At 40.1% G+C, this 20,954-nt stretch overlaps 1 protein-coding gene across 3 annotated transcripts; it reads right to left on the bottom strand.

Moving 5' to 3' along the window:
* Nucleotides 1-6,767: 6,767 nt before the first annotated feature.
* RNF6 (ring finger protein 6) lies at nt 6,768-16,348 on the bottom strand. Of its 3 annotated transcripts, none has more exons than XM_019736583.3 (5): nt 16,069-16,348; nt 15,316-15,395; nt 13,594-13,792; nt 12,184-12,279; nt 6,768-9,630 (listed from the first exon to the last, which is right to left on the bottom strand). In XM_019736583.3, the coding sequence occupies exons 3-5, from the start codon at nt 13,781-13,783 to the stop codon at nt 7,868-7,870; spliced, it is 2,049 nt and encodes a 682-aa protein (XP_019592142.3). In that variant the 5' UTR covers nt 13,784-13,792; nt 15,316-15,395; nt 16,069-16,348; the 3' UTR covers nt 6,768-7,867. The 3 variants fall into 3 exon arrangements, with proteins under 3 accessions (XP_019592142.3, XP_019592143.3, XP_019592144.3); XM_019736584.3 differs by lacking the exon at nt 16,069-16,348 and adding an exon at nt 15,849-15,974; XM_019736585.3 differs by lacking the exon at nt 16,069-16,348 and adding an exon at nt 15,523-15,662.
* Between the last annotated feature and the right edge of the window lie 4,606 nt (nt 16,349-20,954).

Below are 20,954 nucleotides of genomic sequence, written 5' to 3'. Positions count from 1 at the left end.
ATCATGTACCTGGTCTTGGCTTACACATTACTGGTAGGAATGCAAATGGTACGACTGTTTCAGAAAACAATTTGGTGATTTCCTGTAAAGTCAGCCATGCACTTGCCGCGTGACCCATGGGATGGAGGGGCTGACTGAGTGAATGTGGTCACGTTTGCACCCCACTGAAGAAAGTGAAAGGGGCCTTATGGTTGGCAGCCCCACCAGGACCACATGGAATGGATGAGGAGTAATTCCCCAAGTGAATGGAGAAAGGGTTGCTGAGCATCAATAATAACCAAGGCAGAAGATGAATGAGGAGACGGGGGAGGAGGTAAGAAAGTGAGAATATTCTGTTACTGATGGCACAGCTGGAATTTAAGATATAAGATTCCTGCCAACCTCAGTAAAGCACTTGATTCAAGTCTATATTAAGACACTAAGGAAAAAATGGCTTATTTCTGTAAAGAATTGCTTGTAAATTATACGTGAGGCGACTAATCATGGGTTAAACATACTCAACCATATATGGGCCTCTGATCCCTTGGAGGATAGAATTATTAATGATTTTGCTTAAGAGTAGTATAACTAAAAGGCAGACTTGGGCTCAGATTCCTAAAATAATTCATGACTAACATGAAGCCTAGTAAATGCCTGAGATTTTATGTTTCTACCCAAAAGTTTGGTTTCATCCCTTGAAAGCCACTTGACTGGCACCCACTGTCCCAGCTGTGGATGTGTCTGGAAGCTTCAGGAACTGATTGCTTCTTCACCCCTGGAAGCACAAAGAGAAGCTGCCTATGTAGGTCTGTGATCCTCGAGCCCAGGACTGCGGAAGAAAGACGGCCATTCTGCCCTGATTCTGCTGATGGAGCCCTAGCCTGCCACGCTTAGCAGTCTGGACAAATTGGAGCGCCTCCAGTTATGAATTTGAGGAACCAAGGTCTGCTTTTGGCAATGTCACTGGCCTTTTGGTTGACTTGGGCAAGTTATTCACTTCCCTGTACTTCTGTTTCTTCCAAAATAAGCATAAGTAATTCTTACCCAACCTACTCTCGAGTTGCTTGAAATAGCAGATGACACAATAAGCATGAAATCTCTTTGGGCAAATGAACGTCATAGAAAATGATGATGCTGTGGCTGGTTATTATTATTAGCGTTCCAGAGTGGGGCTGGCACCCTCCCCTTCCCTTCCACATCACTGGCAATGGGACAAGATCACATGTGGATCATGACCAGGTTTGGGGAGTTACCTTTCAATATACTGCTATCCATGAAATAAGGATCAAAGAGTTTTGTGGCTATGCAAGCTTCCTGAAAACCTAGGAACTGTTATGAATCCAGAAAAGGCAGTAGTTGTTACTTCAGAGATGGAATATTTTCACAATGATATAAGGCAGCTTCTTATCTCTTGTCTCACAGCCGAGAGAGAGAGAGAAGGAGAGAGAGAGAGAGAGAGAGAGAGAGAGAGAGAGAGAGAGAGAGAGAGAGAGATAGAGAGAGAGAGAGAGAGAGAGAGACTTTTAACTTCCCAGAAACACAGACTTTGCAAAATAGCTGGAAAGAGAGGGTCAACGAGCAAGAATTCAAGAATGAAAATAGTATGATACATTCAGAAAGGAAGAGAGAGACATAAGTAGCACACTAACAGATACTTACTGAGAACAAATAATGAGCAAAAGTACCTCAATGGTACTCAGCCAAATGGATGACAAATAGGATATGAGTCAGCAACAGAAATCCTTATTAAGCTCAGGACTGTGTACAATGTCAGTACAATTTAATGCTGTCTATGAAGCACTTCCCCTGCGCCAGGGACTTTTAGGGTATACATTTGAATCATTAAAATTATCTCATTTAATCCCACTAGGGAGATGTGATTGTTATTCATATGTCACAAGTGAGGAAAATGACCAGAAAGTTAAAATACTTGAACAAGTCATCCCAGCTGTCATGGGGCAAAATTGGGATTTGAGCTGACATCTGTCACCAAAGTCTGTGTTCCCAATCACTGTTGTAAATTGACTCTCAGAGAGCATCCTTTGATATGGAAGGCAGTTCTGGGCTTTGGCAAAGGGGCTTGGCAAACCTGAGAGGATTCCAAGGATAGCAGTGAAAGGAATAAGATTATTTAACGTGGACAAGAGAAAGCTGAGCTACGAGCCAAACAATATTAACTTATCTGATGGCAACTGGGATCAAGAGCCAGAAAAATGGTGGTGCAGGTGGTTTTGGAGAGCAAGGGAGGATTCAGAGCAAACCAGGACGAAATTGTGATTGTTTCTAGAAGCGAAGGATGCTAAAATGTGTGGTGGTCATGAGGTGCCCCATGCAAGGGAACCTGCTGTGAGCATATCGAATGACAGCCCGCACTCAGGTCCAGGCCATGCTCCCCCCAGGCTGCCCCCCCAAACCCCCAGCCAGGGACAGACTGAGGAGGTGCCAGAGCCGGGCCATTCCTGCCCACTGGGGGACCCCCCCCCCCCCCCCCCCCCCCCCCGAGATGCCCGCAGAACTTCACTGCAGCCTGAGGCTTCTCATGCACACACTCCAGCCTCCTCCTTTCCTGCTCCTTTCTTAGCGGTCAGACCTGTATCCTAGCCTGGAACTCCTCTCCTCACTCCTGCTCCCTCCCCCTTCATCATTAACAGGCATTTCCCCAATAAATCTCTGCTACGTATAATCCAGTCCTGGTGTCCACTTCTCAGAGACCTAAATAGACATAATACTGAGTGTGTAGTGAAAGGGAAATAACACCTTTTGTCTTTAAAAGCAGAGTTAGCAACTTACTGAGAGAAAAATGTCAACTGCAGGCTCTTGAGGGCCTGAAGAGACCCTCCATCTTCTCCTGGGCCTGAAATTCTGAGTCTATATTTGGGGTTTACATATAACAGGCTCAATGTCCCTAGTTTATTTTGTTTTTTGAATGTATTCACTCTAATATGGGAGTATAACCTTAAGGTATTTGTCTGAATGCTCATGAGAAATGTCAGAAACGACACTTTCATTGTACCTGTCAGTATCTCTGATCTGAAACCTGCGCTGCTCCAGCAAGCTATTACATTACTGCAAAAGTGAACAGAGACCAATACTCATTCATAACAGAGAGCTGCAGAACTGAGGCCTGAGCCCTCCCAAACCAGCTTTGGAACTGGACCAAGTGCCTGGAGTAACAAGATAAATCAGCTCCAAATTCCCGAAGCCCTAAAACGTCAAGTCCCGCATGGCTCAGGACATTTGTCCCAAATAGGTTAGAAGAGGTCTTTCCCTTTGTTGGGCTTGAGTCATTAACCTTCTAAGACCAACGCTTAGATGTCTTTTGACAATGAACACGTAGGGTCAGAGCTTTGAAAAATTATTTGTAATTAATATGGTAAGACATTTAAAAAACTACAAGGCTATTTTACCTTGCTTCTAACCAGCCATGTGACCTTGGGTAAATTACATAAGCTACATCCAGATAAGTGAGTCAACAAAGAGATGCTTATGAGACACTCTTTCCATCATTCATCCTACTAAGCTTGCTCAGGAGGATGTGGTGTGTATTCTGTTCCAGTAATCCATTTCATCAGTGACACTTCCTTTCCCCCTTTTTAGTTTGATCTTTATTCCAGTTCAATCTATCAAGTAGCAAGAAGCTACATTTATCATTTATCCCATAAGCTGGATGGTGAGGCATCACAATTAAACCTGATGAAATCCAAGCTAATGGAGGAATGGAAACCATCCAGAGAAACTGAACTCAAAAGAGTGGCTAAATTGTGTCACTTCACAATACAGAAGCTGCAAATGAATTTGGATTGTCTCCCATCGGGGAGAATGTGAAAACGTTTGGAATTGCACAGAAGACAGACTATGGTTAAGCAGGAGCATTTTTGTAATTAATGTGTGAGGATGGATGTATATGTACTCGGACGACAAGAGGTAACTCCACTTTCAAATACGACATTAATACAATGGAGGTAAAATACATCTGAAAGTGTTGTTTGTTGGTTTATTTTCCCCAGAAGAAATGTGATTATTTACCAAGGGGAAAAAAAAAAGGAAGAAAAGTATAGGGGCAAAAGTATAGGGGCTCAGAATCTTCCGAGATTTAATGCTCAAAATAAAACAAACACACACAAAACTTGCTGAAAGTAACTATGGATCCCCAGTTAGCACAAGGGCAGATATATTCAGGACGTAATACACTCATGATCACTGAAAAGAGCCCACAATCCATCGCTACAGATTGAGGAGACAGTTCCACTGACATTTTTATTGGTAATCGTGTCATTTGGAACATAGAACATTTGGCCTCCTCAATGATTAGACGGATTGGCTTCCTGGGAAATCATCTCGTGTGTGTATGTTAACAATTATCTCTGCTCTCTGATTTCCAATGTTACACAAGATTGAGAGAGACCCCAAGAGAACCTGCCGCAAACGTCGAGGGAATACTGACTACTCCCTTCACACTGAGTGCTATTTCTACACAAGTCTTCCTCCTCTGGCCAGAGTTTATTCAAGCAGAGATACAGGAAGATCAGAAGTTCATTTTAAGTTTTTGTCTGGGAATAAGATTCATAGAAGTGCCCCAGATTCAGCTTATTAACTCTGGCCCTTAACACAGCATCTTCAGATGCCACATTCATCCCTTTTCTGGATTCCTCTTTACAATACAGATTGTTTTGTACCTTTCAATATCAGTCCTCCTCTTCATTAGTGAGACAGAAAGGATGTATTTGCATATGTAAATTAGGGTAATCACAGAAACATGATACAACAAAGCTACAAAATTAGAAAAAATATCTTTAAAAAGAGTAAATTCAACTGAAAACTTTTCATGGCACTTCCGTTTCTCCAGAATGCAGTGAAGGGGGAAGACCATAAGCTTTGGAGGCAAATGGTCCTGTGACTGATTCTTTTAAACTCTGCCACTTACTATGTTAAGTAGCAATAATACCTCAAGGAGATCTTGGCAGGTTTAAATTATTAATACATATTAAATATTGAAAGAAAATGACCTCATAAGAGTGACTAAAAGACAATCAAGTACAGGTCATAACAATGCTACTTGAAACTACAAAAATCTGGGAAACAAGAAAACAGGGTAAAAGGATATAATATGTAGGAAAGCAGTCGGGAAGCTAACAGTTTAGAAATAATAGTTTGCAAGACAGCCACACTATAAAGAACATGTTCTAAGAACATGACATGGAACATAATATTCAAATGAAGAATGTTAAACTACTTGTTCCTTTCTACATTGGAACCATAAAGGGTACAATCAATCATTGCTAAATATGTAGCTGTAAATAGATAATGAGGCTTTGTATTTGTCACATGTGTTGTTTACTGGGAATGAATGAAAATATTAAAGAAAATGCTTCTTTGTTCCCAACTAGGATATCAGTTTACAAAATCCATTAAGCTTTCCTGCTGCTTTTTGGGAACTTTCCATACAGTACACCATTTGCTTCTATTTTAAATGTGTATTTGGGATCTCCTCACATGCTTGTCCTACCGTGTCTTGCAAAGGACTAAGTCAAAGAATCAATGTGCTTTTTTTTTTGTTAATCCCTACTTTTTCCATTTCCCCTTTTTTCTACTCTCCTCTTCATTTTCCTAACTATTCAGGCCAGGGGAGGTAGAACTTCCTGAGGAATATTCCATATGAGCAATAAATGCTGGACTTACTCTCTCATCATACTGGGGACAAACGGTAACACTGAAATCAGAGCGTGTGAATAGGGCTGTTTAAAATAAATGTCTACAGATATATGGTGATGGAAGGAGAACTGACTCTGGGTGATGAACACACAATGGGATTTATGGATGATGTAATACAGAATTGTACACCTGAAATCTATGTAACTTTACTAACAATTGTCACCCCAATAAACTTTAATTAAAAAAAATTTAAAAAATAAATGTCTACATTGGCATAATTCATACCTTGTAACAGCTCTCTCAGGTGATTCTCCATCTGTGAATAAATGAGTCTCCCACCTCTTCATACTGAATTGGAAACCAAATGTCTTTTTTTTTCCCCAACATTTTTATTCCCTCTTTCCAATTTCGTTGACACCACTAGGTTAGATAACAACTGATAATGAGAACTGATAATAAAAACTATCACAGTAATTCCTTTATTGGTGGTTTTGCTCTTCGGTCCATTGCATTCTGAGCACTGTACCACACCAATCTTCCTGAAACATGAAAAATGACCCTACCATTCACCACTAAAATTCATCAAGAGACACTCAAAGTCTGCAAGGTAAAGTAAAAATCCCTTAGTCTGGTACTTAAAGCTTTCAAATCAAACTTCGCAGTCCTATGTCCCATAACTGAACTACAGAAATCATTTACTCCAAACCAAGTCATGACCTTTAATAAAACCTTCCACTCCAGGTTAAATGTACTCCCGAACAATTCCTGTGTATGCATCTTATCTATTGGACTGAATGTAATGATGAATCATAAAGAAAAATGAAATCTTAGATGTATCTAAATCCCATAGAATCTGTGCTTGAGGTATGTGTCCTAGTGGTTTTGCTCAAGCAGCATCATCACAGGAAGACGGCGTCACATATCCATAAACAGACATGAAAGTTGCAATAGTAATTCATTTTGTCAATTGATTTGTCTTTCCTGTGAAGACTGGGGCTTTATCTTTCAATCCTCTGCTGAATTCTCAACACTAGTAAACACTGCCTGGCACCTAGTAGATGTGAAATAAGTGTGTGTTTTGTATTTTTTTTTTTTTTTTTTTTGAGTGAATAAACCACAGTGGGACAACAGAAAAGTTCACATACAGCTTTCTTTTAATATTTATTGGTAGAAATAGATCTTCAATGCATACTTTGTGTTTATATAAATTCTACATTCTCTTAAAGATATTTTGTTTCATTTCATTTGGAGTTTTTGGCCTCCCAGTGAACTTAACATATTATCTATGCATTTGATTCTTTATAGACGTTTTTTTAGACTTTAAAATGAAATCTGAGAATCCATGCATATTGTATACTTTACTTAATATAATCCAAAGAATTGTTTGCACTTTCATAAAAGTCACAAAAAGGTTGAACTCAAGTTAAATAACCTTTATGTTCTAAAATGTCCATGTTCCATTTCTGAATCGAGAAATACTTGTTCAATATTGTATATTGCTTGTTGTCTAATAAGTCAGATTGTCAGAGACGCTTCAGTAAATTATCTCTATTTTTAAATATCTCATTCCACTTCCTCCCAGAGATGATCCTGTAAATATTAAATATCGTGCCATCTGCAGTATTAACCTAAAAGCTTAAATAAGAACCAAACTGGTAATTTTTAGACTGAATATTTTAACCTTAAAACTATATATCTATATATACACATCTGGTATGCTGCAGATTAAATTCAACATTTCAAGTAACTTAAATACAGTTAGCAAACATTCAGCCAAACATTCTTTCATGAAAATATATTGTCCTTAGAATAAAAAGTTAATGAAAGGCTTATTTAGACACCAATATCTGGATATAGTACTAAGCCCCTGGAATTTGAAATTCCAAGTAAAGTCTGGTGTACTATTAAGAAAAAGAAGATTGATTTTAATCAACTGAACTGTGCAGTGTATACAAAAGTGCTTAGCATGACAAAATTACCAAAATAAAAACATTTGAAAGGTTATTTGGTTCTAGCAATATTAACTATTCAGTACTTTTGGATAATTTAACATCTGCATTTTAAACCTCATATAAATTTTCTCTTTTTAACAAGTTAAAAAAACAGTCACACACAAAAATAGTTCAAACTATAATAATCTGTTAGTTTTCATCCTGGTCGGCTCATCACAAATAACTCAACAGAAGAATGGCCTGCCTACTCAACTCGACTAAAATGCACTGTTTGAATGGCCCCATCATTCCCCAGTGCGTGCTGGACTGGCCCCCAAGACAGGCTGCCGACACACAGGACAAGTGCAATTCTCTGAGAGCCAGCGGTCGATGCAGTGGACGTGAAATTCGTGCATGCAAGGTAACTGCCTGAGCTTGTTTCCAGTTACGTAGTCACTGATACAAACACTACAGATTTTCCCCAGTTCACCGTCAGTACTGCTATGCTCATAGTTCCGGGTGGATAGATTGTCAATCTGCTCTTTGGTTAAACCACGTCCGCGGTCATCATCGTCACCTTCGTTTAGTAAAAAGAAGTGAGCCAGGCGAAGAATAGGTAGTGTTCCAGCCTCAACTACGTTATTGGAGTGTGGCGGCTGCCTACCACCTCTGCTGCCGCCGTTTCGGGTGTGCGGCTGGGTGGTCTCACTTTCACCACCCATTGCCTCGCTGCCTTCTTGGGCCCGCCTGCCCTGAGAGGAACCTTCCCGGTGCTGGCCGGTGTCACTGGCTGCACCCAGGTCACTCAGTTCTGAGTGCGTCTCTGGTGAATGCTGAGCACGTCTCTGCATCTCTGACTCGGATTCGTCCTCCATCAGAGAACTCAGTTCTCCGAATCCCGTCATGATCTGCCTTAAAATGGACCGTAGAGCCACTGAGGATGGTTCCACAAGCTCATTCTCAGAGATCCTGCGAAGAGGAACCATTATGGTGCTCACGTAGGTTCGAACACCTGACCGCTCTAAGTGAGAAATAGTTCGGCGGAAGCCGCCACTATTGCTTTCGATAGTGACTGTGTTTTCTGCGAGCCCTAGCCTAGAGCGAGTTCTGTTTGCAATACTGTCCCGATCTCTGTTTTCTCCAGGACGAATCCTTCTCACTTGAAGGTCCAGTGTGATTGTTGGATGTCGTGCAGCATCTGAGGAGCTCCCGGATTCTTCTCCCTCTTCTACTGTTATTCTTGACACAAGCCTTGAGTTAGAGAACCGGGTATACGCTGTACCTCTGCGTGTTCTATCTTGTTCTAAAAAGACACGAGTTATACCTCTCCTCCTAACAGACCTCCTAGCGCTGTGTTGTAAAGGTCTACCTTCCCTCTGTGAATTATGATAAACAGTGCCACTTTGTCTCTGAATTGGCGAACGGCTTCGACTTTGGGATGCAGACCGCAATCTTATTGGCTCTAATCTTTGGTTTGTATTCCTCACTGTAACATTAGTTCTAGCCCCATTTTCCCAAACATGTGCTGCTCCAAATCGCTGCCCCTCCCTTTGCCTGAGTTCACTACCCCCAGACCGGTTTCTGTGGCTACTGAAATTGGCCTGCGGTGCTCCAGTTCTAGGAATGCCAACTGCTCCCCCAGTTCTGTTTCTTAACCTTTCCGATGTTGAGAAAGATCCTTCTCCTGAATTCTGCCCCCTTGAGCCAAGTCTAGTCCTTGGAATGCTGGAACTACTACCACTGAAATTCATTGAGGTTTGGCTTCTGGTTCGCCTAGCCACAGGACTAGTAGATCTTTGCTGCCTATTTGTAGTATGATCTCTGTTAATACCTGACTGTGGAATGCCTGTATAATCTTCACCACGAACTTCAAATCCTCTGTTCTCATGATTTATGTGGATTTCCAGACTAAACCGAAACTCTCCACTATTTGGGTTTGTTCGACTCACAGCTCTCCACGTTTGGTTCCCATTTTGTCCACTTCGAATTGCATTTCCTGTGCGATGAAAGGAATTCAACCATTCAACCAGAGAATCTTCACTTGAATTTTCTCTAGGGACTTCTGAGTCTGGAAAGCAAACCAAATCAACTTAAGATCAAGTTTTAAAATCTGTTCTTAGATTTTTATTGAAAGCTTATAACATAAAGCTTTTATTAAATTAATCCTCTGTGCATTTTAATGAATGAAAAATGGAAAAAAAAAAACTGAACTTCCTCAAAGGTGTATACCATGAGCATAGTAGAATACATACTTACATATTATAAAATTTTAAATACTATTTATGCCAAGCTGAGAAGAAATCCTCACTCTTGCTTTCTATATGCCTGTTACTGGCAAATGAGAAATATTTCCAATACCGAAATTGTGTAATTAAATTGTTTTATTCATATGGCAATATCAACAAAATACAGTGGCAAAATTTATATACCATGCATCTTAAATTCGTGGAATCCTTCCGGTAAAGGTAACTCAATCAACATTTTTACAAGTAGGGGTTTTTGTAACCGTAGGAATTTCACCCTGTTTCTCAGGAACTGCCAAAAATGTACATCCTGAGAAATCTGGCTTTCTGAACACCATGTTAGAACTACATTATCTGTCTTCAGGGGAAACTGGGAAACTTTAGGCATGTTATTTAAGTTCTCTATCGCTGTATCCTCACCTGTAAACTGGAGATGATAGTAATATAAATGTCAGAGTTATCATGAGGATAAAATAAAGATACTGTATATAAAATGACTACCTGGCACATAGGAAGCACTCAATAAATGTAGCCATTATATGTAATATAACAAAACACATGTTCTGTTCATTTAGAGTGTAGGCTCCATGAAGACTAAGGGTTTTGTCCTATTTGATTCACTGTTAAATCTTCCACCTTACAACAGTATCTGGTATAAATCAGACTGTCAATTAATATTGTCGAAGGAATTAATTTTGAAATAAATGTGTCCCTGATAAACTACTTTGACCTGATACTGCTATTCAGGTAAGCTTAAGTTTTCCACTTTTAATCAGTGGATTACACAAAGTGCAAAACTGAATGAAAAGCATCCTAATGCACATGCATGTACAGACTTTAACCTTAAAGTCTGTTCTATCCCAAAACAGCTATTAAATGAGATTGCTTGGGTTTCATTTCATTCTCTCATAAAAAAACTTTTAAAAATGTTGACATTAAAGCTGTTAATCAGCTGCTGGTGTCACAAAATAAATAGCAACTTTAGCCATATTCAAAAGGTATAAGCTATTTTACATTCGATGAGTACATTTTCAATTAAAATAAAGGACCAGTATTACCAGTCTTACCAACATAAACAATTTACATATCTAAACATAAAGTAGAAAAAGGGCTAATATCCAATTTTCATTTTAATTTGGAAAATGAGTAAAAGGTAGGTAAACATTAGTCATTCTAAATGCTACTTCCTTCTTTAATTACTAAAATGTAGTGGTAAGGGTGTATGTCAGAGTTCACTATTTATCTAAACCTCTCCTACACTTCTTTCATTGTGAATGGGCCTGTGGACACCTGGCACTTAGGTGTGGCCATATGACCAAGTTCTCATCAATGGGACGGGGGTGGAGTGATATGTCACTTTCAGGCTGGAGCCTGGCTCTCCTTCCTGCCAGATGGAATCTAGATATGCTTGTGACTTAGCTTGATTGTGCAAACAGTACCCTGGAGCAGCAGTGTCCAATAAAAGTTTCTGTCATCGTGGAGATGTTCTATATCTGTCCTGTCCAATGCAGAAGCCACTAGCCACATGTGACTATTAAGCACTTGAACGTGGCTAACATGACTGAGGAACTCCATTTTAAATTCTATTTCATTTGAAGTTGAGTAGTCACATGTGGCTACTGCACTGAACAGCACAGTTGTAAAAACTCACTGGCTGGCTGGCTCCCAGGAGGACTTGTGGAGCAAAGTTTGCCTGTCTTCCCTGGATTGTTAACATGAAAGAGAAATAAACCTCTATCTTACTGAACCATTGCATTTCTGGGTTTTTAATTGTCTGTGCCCTAACTAATAGAACGATCTTAATATTACATGTGAAACTACTAGTAATGAATACCTCTGGGGAAGGAAGTGAAACCGGTAAGAGGGACATTATTTTTAACTCTACATACTTCATGTTTAGTTTGAATTCTTTTCACAAGCACTTTGCTTTTTATCAGAACTTCTTATACTATGACTTAGTGTTTGTTCACTAAAATGACAAAGCAAACACAAAAACAACAAAACAAAGCAACAAGAACAGGTTTCCTGACTCAGTCTTTCTGTATCGCTCTGCATAAATTTTTAGCTAAGTGTAGTTACGTTACTTTAAAAAAAGTAGTGTGTACATTCTAAGATTAAAAACAACTATGCTGATAATTAACTGCATACTATCTTATATATATGAGCTACCTGAAGGCAATCTGTGTAGGACATCTTTGTATTCAACCTGTCCTATATTGCCTCACTATACTGCTTTGCGTACAATACATATATACTAGCTGAGTAGCATATCAAAACTGGAAAATATGAAAAATAACCACATTGTACAAGATCCAGTAAGTTCATTTCTGCAATCGCTCCAATCAAATCTGTTCCTTACGGAAAAGAGTCTATAGTACCTCTGGTATTTGTCCCATTTCTCAAGTCAGGCTGAGATGCTAGTCGTTCCTTGACTCCATCTAACCGCTGTTGTAGTTCTTCTGATGTTATTTCTCCTAAAACAATGAAAAATTGCTCACTGACACTGAAAATAAAAATTTTAAATTACTAAGTTTTATTATAACTCATGAAGGGTGAGACTAATCTTTAGCAATCTGTAGAAGACATTCTATCATCATGTTCTGTAAATCAAAGTTAAAAATATTTAAATGATGCAAATACCCATCATTTTGGTTATGTTTAATTTATTAATGTTTTGTTAAAATTAAGATTTAATTTTAATAATTAATAAAGTGCTCTCAGTTGATACACTTAGGAATCTATAAGTTATAATTCCATGGATTTTTGTCTTAATTTAAAAAAAAATTAAGAAGGAAGTATTTCCACAGAAAACATCAAATCTTTATTTACTTGAATTTTACCTCCATAGTTCAGTATGAATCATCAATATACAATATGTAAACATGCAATATAAAAAATATACTAGACAAACATACAAGTTTCAATGAGTTCATCTGTGTAATGAATTTATAAAAAATTTATGGAGCACACAGGACTTTTGGGGAGTTATTAATTTAGCTAAATAAATTAATTACAATATCTCAAATGAGTTACAATTGGGTTTTAAATACAGTAATTCCCCCCTACCTGCAGGGAATACATTCCAAGACCCCCAGTGGATGCCTGAAACTGCATAGTGTTGAACCCTATATATACTATGCTTTTTCCTATACATGCATACCTATGATAAAGTTTAATTTATAAGTTAGGCACAGTAAAAGATTTTTAAAAATAATAAATAGAACAAGTATAACAATATACTGTAATTAATAGTTATGTGAATGACTTTGGGATCGTTATTAAGTAAAATAAGGGTGGCTTGAACACAAGCGCTGCGATGCTGCCACAGTCGATCTGATGGCTACTCAGCGGCGAATGTATGCAGTGTGGGTACGCTGGGCAAAGGGAGGATTCACGTCCAGAGCTGGATGGCACAAGATTTCATCATGCTACTCAGAATGGCATGAAATTTATTTATTACCATGGGTAACTAAAACTGCAGAAAGTGAAACCGTGGATGGGGTGGTAGGGACTACTGTAGAGAAACTGATTTGACACTATTATGTACATTAACCTTTTAGTTTGGCATTTGTATAACAATGCTCCATGTCCAATATTCTTACCTACATATAAAATACAGAATTAAGCCAGTGATTTTCTATTTTGTTATGGTAAAAAGTTCTTAGGTACTCACAGAAACAGTATATTAGATTTTGGGATAGGGAAAAAGGGGTGAAAAACTCTCCTTATTTTGAAATTCCTCCTTATAGTGATAAAAAAAGAATCTCCTCTTTTACCCATTCTCTTACCAGGAGTGCCTAAAAGATTGTGGTCTCTCATTAGCCGGTAATCTTCATCACTGAGTTCATTAATAAACTGATAATAGGCTTCTTCTCTGTGGAGACGCTCTTGCTGCCATCTTCTCTCATTTTCACGATGATGGTCTTGAAATGAGGTTTCTTCACCACCATCATCTGATCTAGATCTAGGTTCATTCATACTGTCTTTCTGTTCCAATATATATAAAAATCAAGGTGTTAGTCATGCACTACACACGGTTTATGCTTTTAATTTACAGTTTTTTAATTTTCATTCTTAAATTTTGTCCCCTACTCAAATATTTCATGTGCCAAATCTTGCAGTGAAGAACTTACATATAAAATGAAAAACAGCTTCTATGAGATAGAACACAATTGGACCTACTTTTTTACCTAAAGCCATTATTTAAGTCAGACTGGATTTGGTTTCACCACACATTTCCCATACCTGAATACGGAAGTGATTACCTCAGTTTTATCCTTTGAGTATCCAATAAAGTTGATCTAAAAGCCTTCAGTGATGTTTCAAATATCTGGGTGCTTCACATTAGCATACAAATTTTAAGCTTGAATCATACACATTCTTTACTTAATAAGCAAAAGGCTATTAGGAGGGTATTGTTTGCATTTATTTCCAGCAAGGGTATTCTTCCCAAAATAAAGCTCAGAAATGTAATATTACCCACCCCCATCCATTGCACTTTGCTGAGGTAAAAATGGTTTAGCCTACTGTATCTACTGAGCAGACTTGGAGTTGGTCTCTCCTTAAACCTAACAGGAAACAGTACTCACCGCATGGCTCTGAGGACTGCTCAAGTGCCGCCCCACCCCAAACCTCATCCTAGACCTGGAACGGTTAGTCCCAGAGCTTTCTGAGTGCCAGTGAAACTTCCTGGCCCTGCCTAGGCAAACACTCTTTTTGGATTATATTTAAATGTCTTCCCTAGTTTACTTTTAAACTTAAGGAAATCAAGGGAGGAAATTGTTTCATACATATTTCCAAATTTCTTAAATACATTTAGTAAGTCATTAAGCAACAGTTCTCAATGGGGAGGGTACATCAAACTCACTTGAGAAAATTTAAAGAAATATAGATACCCAGATTTCATCCCCAATCCTCGGTCAGAATTTTCCAGGGTAGGGCCAGGTCTACATTTAAGAGCTAATTTGGGTGTTCTGTGGATGAAATAAACTATTCCTTGACAATTTATGGTATGTAATAGATAGCACGTGACTTAAGGGATGCTGGAAGATCAAATGACTAGGTTGCCAATGAAGCCACTGTTCCAACTCTGACTCAGTGTTTCACAAGCAAACTACTTTAAATATAAAGTGAAATTACCCTACAAGTCTAAACTATTGTATGAGTAAGCAACTATCCAAATTCATGCTTATTCTAACATTAAATTAAAATTCCAGGATTTTTTACAGCGATTATTACATCAATTAAGGATAGATCTAGTAGCACTATCCAAATGCAAATTAAAATTACTAAAGGCTCAAGATTTCTTTGCATTTTCAGATAATCAGAACTAGACCATCAGCAAAGAGCATATTTGGTGAGTACAGTAGTAATATTTTTGTATTAAACAATTTAAGAATTTGAAACCTATCATAAAATCAAGCTACCCTAATAGTATTTAAAACTTCAGAGCTTCTCCTCAAAGGTTATTCTCACGTACAATTAACCACAAATTAAATCAAATTGAATACCTTATTTTCCTTTCAACATGCTTTTAATATATGCAATGGTATCCATCCTTCAATGGTTTGTGTTTTTGCGACCTGCCCATCTGAAGCAATAAAAGAGAGTTAAATTATTCAATAAGTTGTCTCTTTGAAGGCTAGGAACTGCTGGTTGTCTCCCAACTCTACTGCAAAATCAAAGCAAAATCTCCGGTGGATTTTGTTAGACCTCACCTAGAAAATAAGATTCCCAAACAATTAGATCATGAAAATCTCCCGCGAGGCCCTTTCTCCACCAACAGACACTAGGCCTTGCCTCCTCCCTTGTCACTCTGTTCCTGGGATTACAACTGCTCTCTCGAAGGCCTCCCTTCCTATCCCGTTCCCATTCGGATGTTGCCAGGGTTAGGTGTGCCCAGTTTACTTCGAAACCTGCATTTTCTCACCACCCCCGCCCTCCGTCCGGCTACTGGTTCCTTTCCTGGCCGTTAAGACTTAAGCTCGCGCCGGGGTACGGTTCCCACTACAATAAACAAACTGCGCTCAAGGGCCCAACCAACCTCTTCCCAACCGAGCCTCCAGTAACGCTTCCCTTAGCGACCTAGATTCCCACAGGCAAGCAGGTGACAGACGGTGAATCTGAACCAATCACCAGTTAGGGGAGCGCAGCAAGAGAGACGTTAACCAATCGGAGAAGAGATGGGGGTCCCCCAAGGACTGCCTGTTATCTCAGCGTCTCCCGGAAGTAGTGGAGGAGCCCAGAACGTTTCCCGAGCTCACCTCTCCGGGAACCGGGCCGCCCTCCAGCCCGGAGAAAAATCCGCGGCGGCGGCGGCGGCTGTCCTCTCGGGTCCCAGCGGCTGTGACCGGGAGGCGGGAGGGGCTTGCCTTCGGAGGCGGCTGCGCCTTCTAATCGTCTACTGAAGAGAGCGGCCGGAAGCCCTGCCGCAGCTTGGGGCCGTCCCGCTGGAGGGGAGCCTTGGAGGGGAAACGGCATGCCCCAGACCTTCTTCCCCCACGGCCACGCCACCCCTCAGTGGAGAGGAGACGCTCCACTGGCGGCCTGCGCTCGCGGGTGCTCTTGAGAACTGGGTCCGGCGCGATCCCGGAGGGCGACATGCCGGGTTCCGCCCTCAATGTCGCGGTCCCAGCGCTGGGCGCCGGGCCACCTGGAGTGCCAAGTACGCGGCCGCTCTGCGCTCGTAGCGGCCGCGCACTCCCAGGGACACAGCCTCCGCTTTCCGCTCTTGGGAAGTACCAGCACCTCCTCTGCGCTTTGGTGTCGCTTGTTGCGGAGCCTGGCCGCAGAGTGCGACCCAACAGTCTGTTCCTATCTCTTTCAGTCCAGGTATCACGTAACTAACCAGCCAGGCTCTTTCCCTTCGTGCGCATTGAGACCTGGAAACTCTGGAGTGCTTATATTTGTGTTTCTTCACTTTCCTGCTAGGAAGGCACTTTGAACCCCCCCCCCGCCCCCCCCCAAACACACACACACACACACACACACACATTCAGGATTCTGGTATTGTTTCTGAGGTGAGACGCTTGTCGAACTCACCATTAGTTTAGCCCTTGACTAGGACTCTGCCCAGCCTGGTTATAGGCGACTTTCCTGACATCCCTACCATCCAGAAGACTTAATTACTGCAGTGTGCACACTGCTGTTACTCTTCATTCGTTGGTTCATTCCCTCCTGGAATGGGGAGCTGCTCTATCCCCACGATTATGCTGATCACCTGGGTGACAGATGTAGTCTTGAGCATCAATGAGCTACCATTGTAGTTGGAGTAGATGGACAAGTGAAAACGAAATCAGCGCCTTGTTACAGACACTAAAATGGGAATATATAAATAATGCACTCTACAAGGCCCTTCAAATATTTTTGCTGCATACCTCCACAGACTGATTTCTTCTTGGCATGGGGGAACTACCTGACGTTCCTCAACCATCATGTAGGAACTCCTCCACACCCCCCAAACCCACTGTTACCTATTTTCCTTTATCCCCTGGGACTCAGCTCATTTTCAAGGAATTTTTTCTGATACCTCTGAAGTGATACTCTCATCCCACCCTCCAGCCCAATATCCACATATAAAAGTAAGAAGATGTCCCTTTGGCGCTCCCAAAGCTCCCTCTGTATAACGCTATTTTAACACATTCATTTACTTAAATACTTACTGATTTCACTATGTACTATGTGCTAGTGATAACAGCAGAGAATAAGACAAAGAAGGTCCATGCCCTTCTTTTCAATGGAAACAGACAGCCACTGAGCAAGTACTTACCAATGATTTTCTGCTAATCTATTTGTAGTCTACTCATCTAAGAGTCTAAACTCCTTACATTTGAACAAATTATTTTATTCATTCTTGTAGTCCCAGAACTTAGCACAGCACCTGGCAGAACATGCTCAGCGTTCTGCATGGATAAGCAGAGAAAAGTGCAAACTTTTTGCCAACAGGATCAGTGTATGTTAGTACAACAGCCTCAGAAATTGTGAGTGCAAGGCAGAGAAAACCACATGTGAGATATCCAAAGTTCAAGCAGAAATCATTTAAAATACCTATACGAGTTTTAAGGAGTATAATATTCCATCAAGTGCAAATACTTTTAAATTGAAACCCCCAAATCATGTGCACATCCTAAGAGTAAAAAAATAATGCCAAATCCAATCAAGTGATTTAACTGGTGAGAAGCTGCAAATTTTTGTGAGCAGATAGGTAATACATGTAATTTGAATCCAACACCTTGCTTCAGGTTTTGTAGTCTAAGACAAAGTGACTAGAAAAGCAGACTAGATATGATAATTGGCACAGAGAAATGAATCATTCTGGATATCAGTATTTCCAGGCCTCATGACCTGCCGAAATCTCTGCTCTAATTAATGTCAGTTTATTGGAATGGTACCTGGCCTTTTTAGTGTGTATGCATCTTTTAACACAAGGACTTCTTACAACTAAGAATTAAAAAATGTAAAATAATTAAAAATATAACATTAAAAGAATCATCTGTATCCTTGGTGTTTTATGTTCATACAATGCTTAAGTGATTTTGGCATCTTAGAATGGCAGTCTTAATTAAAATTTAAAATACAAAATTGAATAGTTGATTTAGGCATTAAAGTTGAAATCTTACCAGTTTGACAAGGAGAAATTTAGGATCATATTATGTTTTATGATTAGTTTAAAAAGTATTATTTAAAGATTCAGGAAGACATTAAATCCAACATTTGATGTACGTATGAATGAAATGAAATATTAAATTTATAAATGCATTTTCAAATGTTTGAAGATGATTAAAGAAGTATATGAACGAGATCTAAAGTTAGTCAATGGTTAACTCCAAGTGACTCTTAAAGTTTACTACATTTACCAGTAGACTAAGAAGGGCTGTCAACTAAGCTTAAAAGCCTAGGGTTTAATTGGGACACTGAATTTGGAACTTGAGAAATTGCATATTAACTGTTTAAAGTAAAAATTTTTCTGAAAAAGAGTATTTCCTTTATTTCTCTTAAGATGTATTTTTAAAAGCTTTACTGAGCTGTAATTCACATACCATAATGCTCACCTATTTAAAATATATAATTCAGTGGGTTTTAGTATACTGACGGAGTTGTGCAGCCATTACCACAATCTAATTTGGGAACATTTTCATCACCCCCCAAAAAAACCTGACACCCATTAGCAGTCACCCCATTCCTTGCCACCCCACCCCCAGGTAATCGCTAATATACTTTCTGTCTCCATAAGTTGGCCTATTCTGGAAATTTCATGTAACTGGAATCATACAATATATTGCCTTTTGTGCCTGGCTTCTTTTACTTGGCATGCTGTTTTCAAGGTTCATCCATGTTGTAGCATGTATCAGGACTTCATTCCTAAAGAGAAACTTTGGAATAGTCTTTTTCTGGTATATAGAAACTACCCTCAATGACACTCCCTGGTATGGGCTTAATTGTGTCCCCCCTCCAAAAAAAAATATGCTTTGAAACCCCAGTATCTCAGAATGTGACTGAATTTCAAGATAGGGCTTTTAAAGTGTTAAGTTAAAATGAAGCCACTAGGGTGGGTCCTAATCCCATCTGTCCTGTGTCCTTATAAGAGGAGGAAATTTGGACAGAGAGAGACGCCAGGCCACGTAAGCGAACAGCAAGAAGTGAGCGCCTGCGAGCCAAGGAAAGAGGCTTCAGAAGAAACCAAACCGGCCAACAGCTTGATCTTGGACTTCCAGCCAACAGAACTATGAGAAATAAATTTCTGTTGGTTAAGCCACTGTCTGCAGTATTTTGTTATGGCAATCCGAGCAAACCAAAACCTGCATCAATAGTTTAGAGTCCTTCAGGGAAATGGAGGACTCAATCTTCTAAACCTGTGTGCTAGAGATAGCCATCATTTCCTTTCAGAGAACCTGCCCACTGCTTGGAAGGAGCAGTTCTAACTATGTAACCCCACCTCCATTGCCACAACTATTTGAAACCAGATACATGTCCCAGATTTTCTGGGAATTTGGAATTATGTCATGGAGACTTTTGTGGGTTAACTGTGAGTAAAAAAACTGAAGGGTTGTTTAGACTAAGAGGCTAAGATCTCTCAGACGGAGGCCATAGGCAAGTAGATACATAATTAGAAAAACAAAGAGCTTTCTAGTTCCCAAGGGGCTCAGTTATTTTGCCAACTAATGGGTCTGTAAGATTCTCCTGTGTCTTTACATCATTCTCTCTCTTTAATTGGGTTCTTTCACTGAGGGTTCTTGCAGCTAAAGAATCTTCCTCTGATCAGCCAGCATTCAAGGCAGGATACAAAAATCACTCTACATTTGTAAACAGAAAGGTATTTATTACAGGGAGTTGGATACCTACAAAATCTTTGCAATGGATAGGGGAGTGGGCAGTAAACTGAGTCTCAGACTCCTACATTCTTACAGGATGGACCTGGGAGAAGTACTACCTCTGAAGTTACCGCTGGAATGTACTGCCTCAGCTGCTGCAATACAGTGTTCTGGAAGCCAACACCAGAAAACCTCTGCCACCAGAGCCTTCATTACCTCTTAACACCATCAAAGCTGGTAACTGAGGAGCTGAATCACCACTGCAGAAAATCCTCACCTCTTCAACATCATCAGAAAAATAGCCCTGAGGCGGTAAAAATATGGCCTCTGCTTTGGTTCAGTTTTCCACATCTTGATGAATACATTTAACTGGCAGAATCTGTGGTTGCAAGAAAGTCTGGGTATCATCACTTTTAATTTTCTAGATTTTATACAAGATGGCACACTAGAGGAAGGGAAGAATGGAGGTCGAGCAAAGGAGCCCAAAATACCCAAAATTATTCTTATCAATCTCACCTATCCAATTAGGCAGAGACTGTCTTGGGTCAGGTTCTCCAGAAATAGAGCCCGAGGCAAGGATTTTTGTTCGAGTGATTTATTAGGGGAATGCTCTCTGGAGAAAGGGAGTGAAGGAAGCAGGATTGGCCAGAAAGACGAGGACACAAGAATGAGCCTCAGCAGATCCCACACATTTCATCAGCAAGTCTTAACCCAAAAGGCCAGCTTTTTGTACCCCTATGCCATGGGCTGAGGTCTGCAGGGGCAGGAGGGCAGCAGTGCCTCATTGGTGATGTGGCTCCTGTTTTTGACAATTCCGTAGACAGGTCAGCATCTGGAAT

This window comes from Rhinolophus sinicus, chromosome 16 (assembly GCF_057876585.1).
Source record: "Rhinolophus sinicus isolate RSI-liver-muscle chromosome 16, RSI-T2T, whole genome shotgun sequence".
Lineage (NCBI taxonomy): Eukaryota > Metazoa > Chordata > Mammalia > Chiroptera > Rhinolophidae > Rhinolophus > Rhinolophus sinicus.
This window is presented reverse-complemented; position numbering and strand designations above follow the sequence as displayed.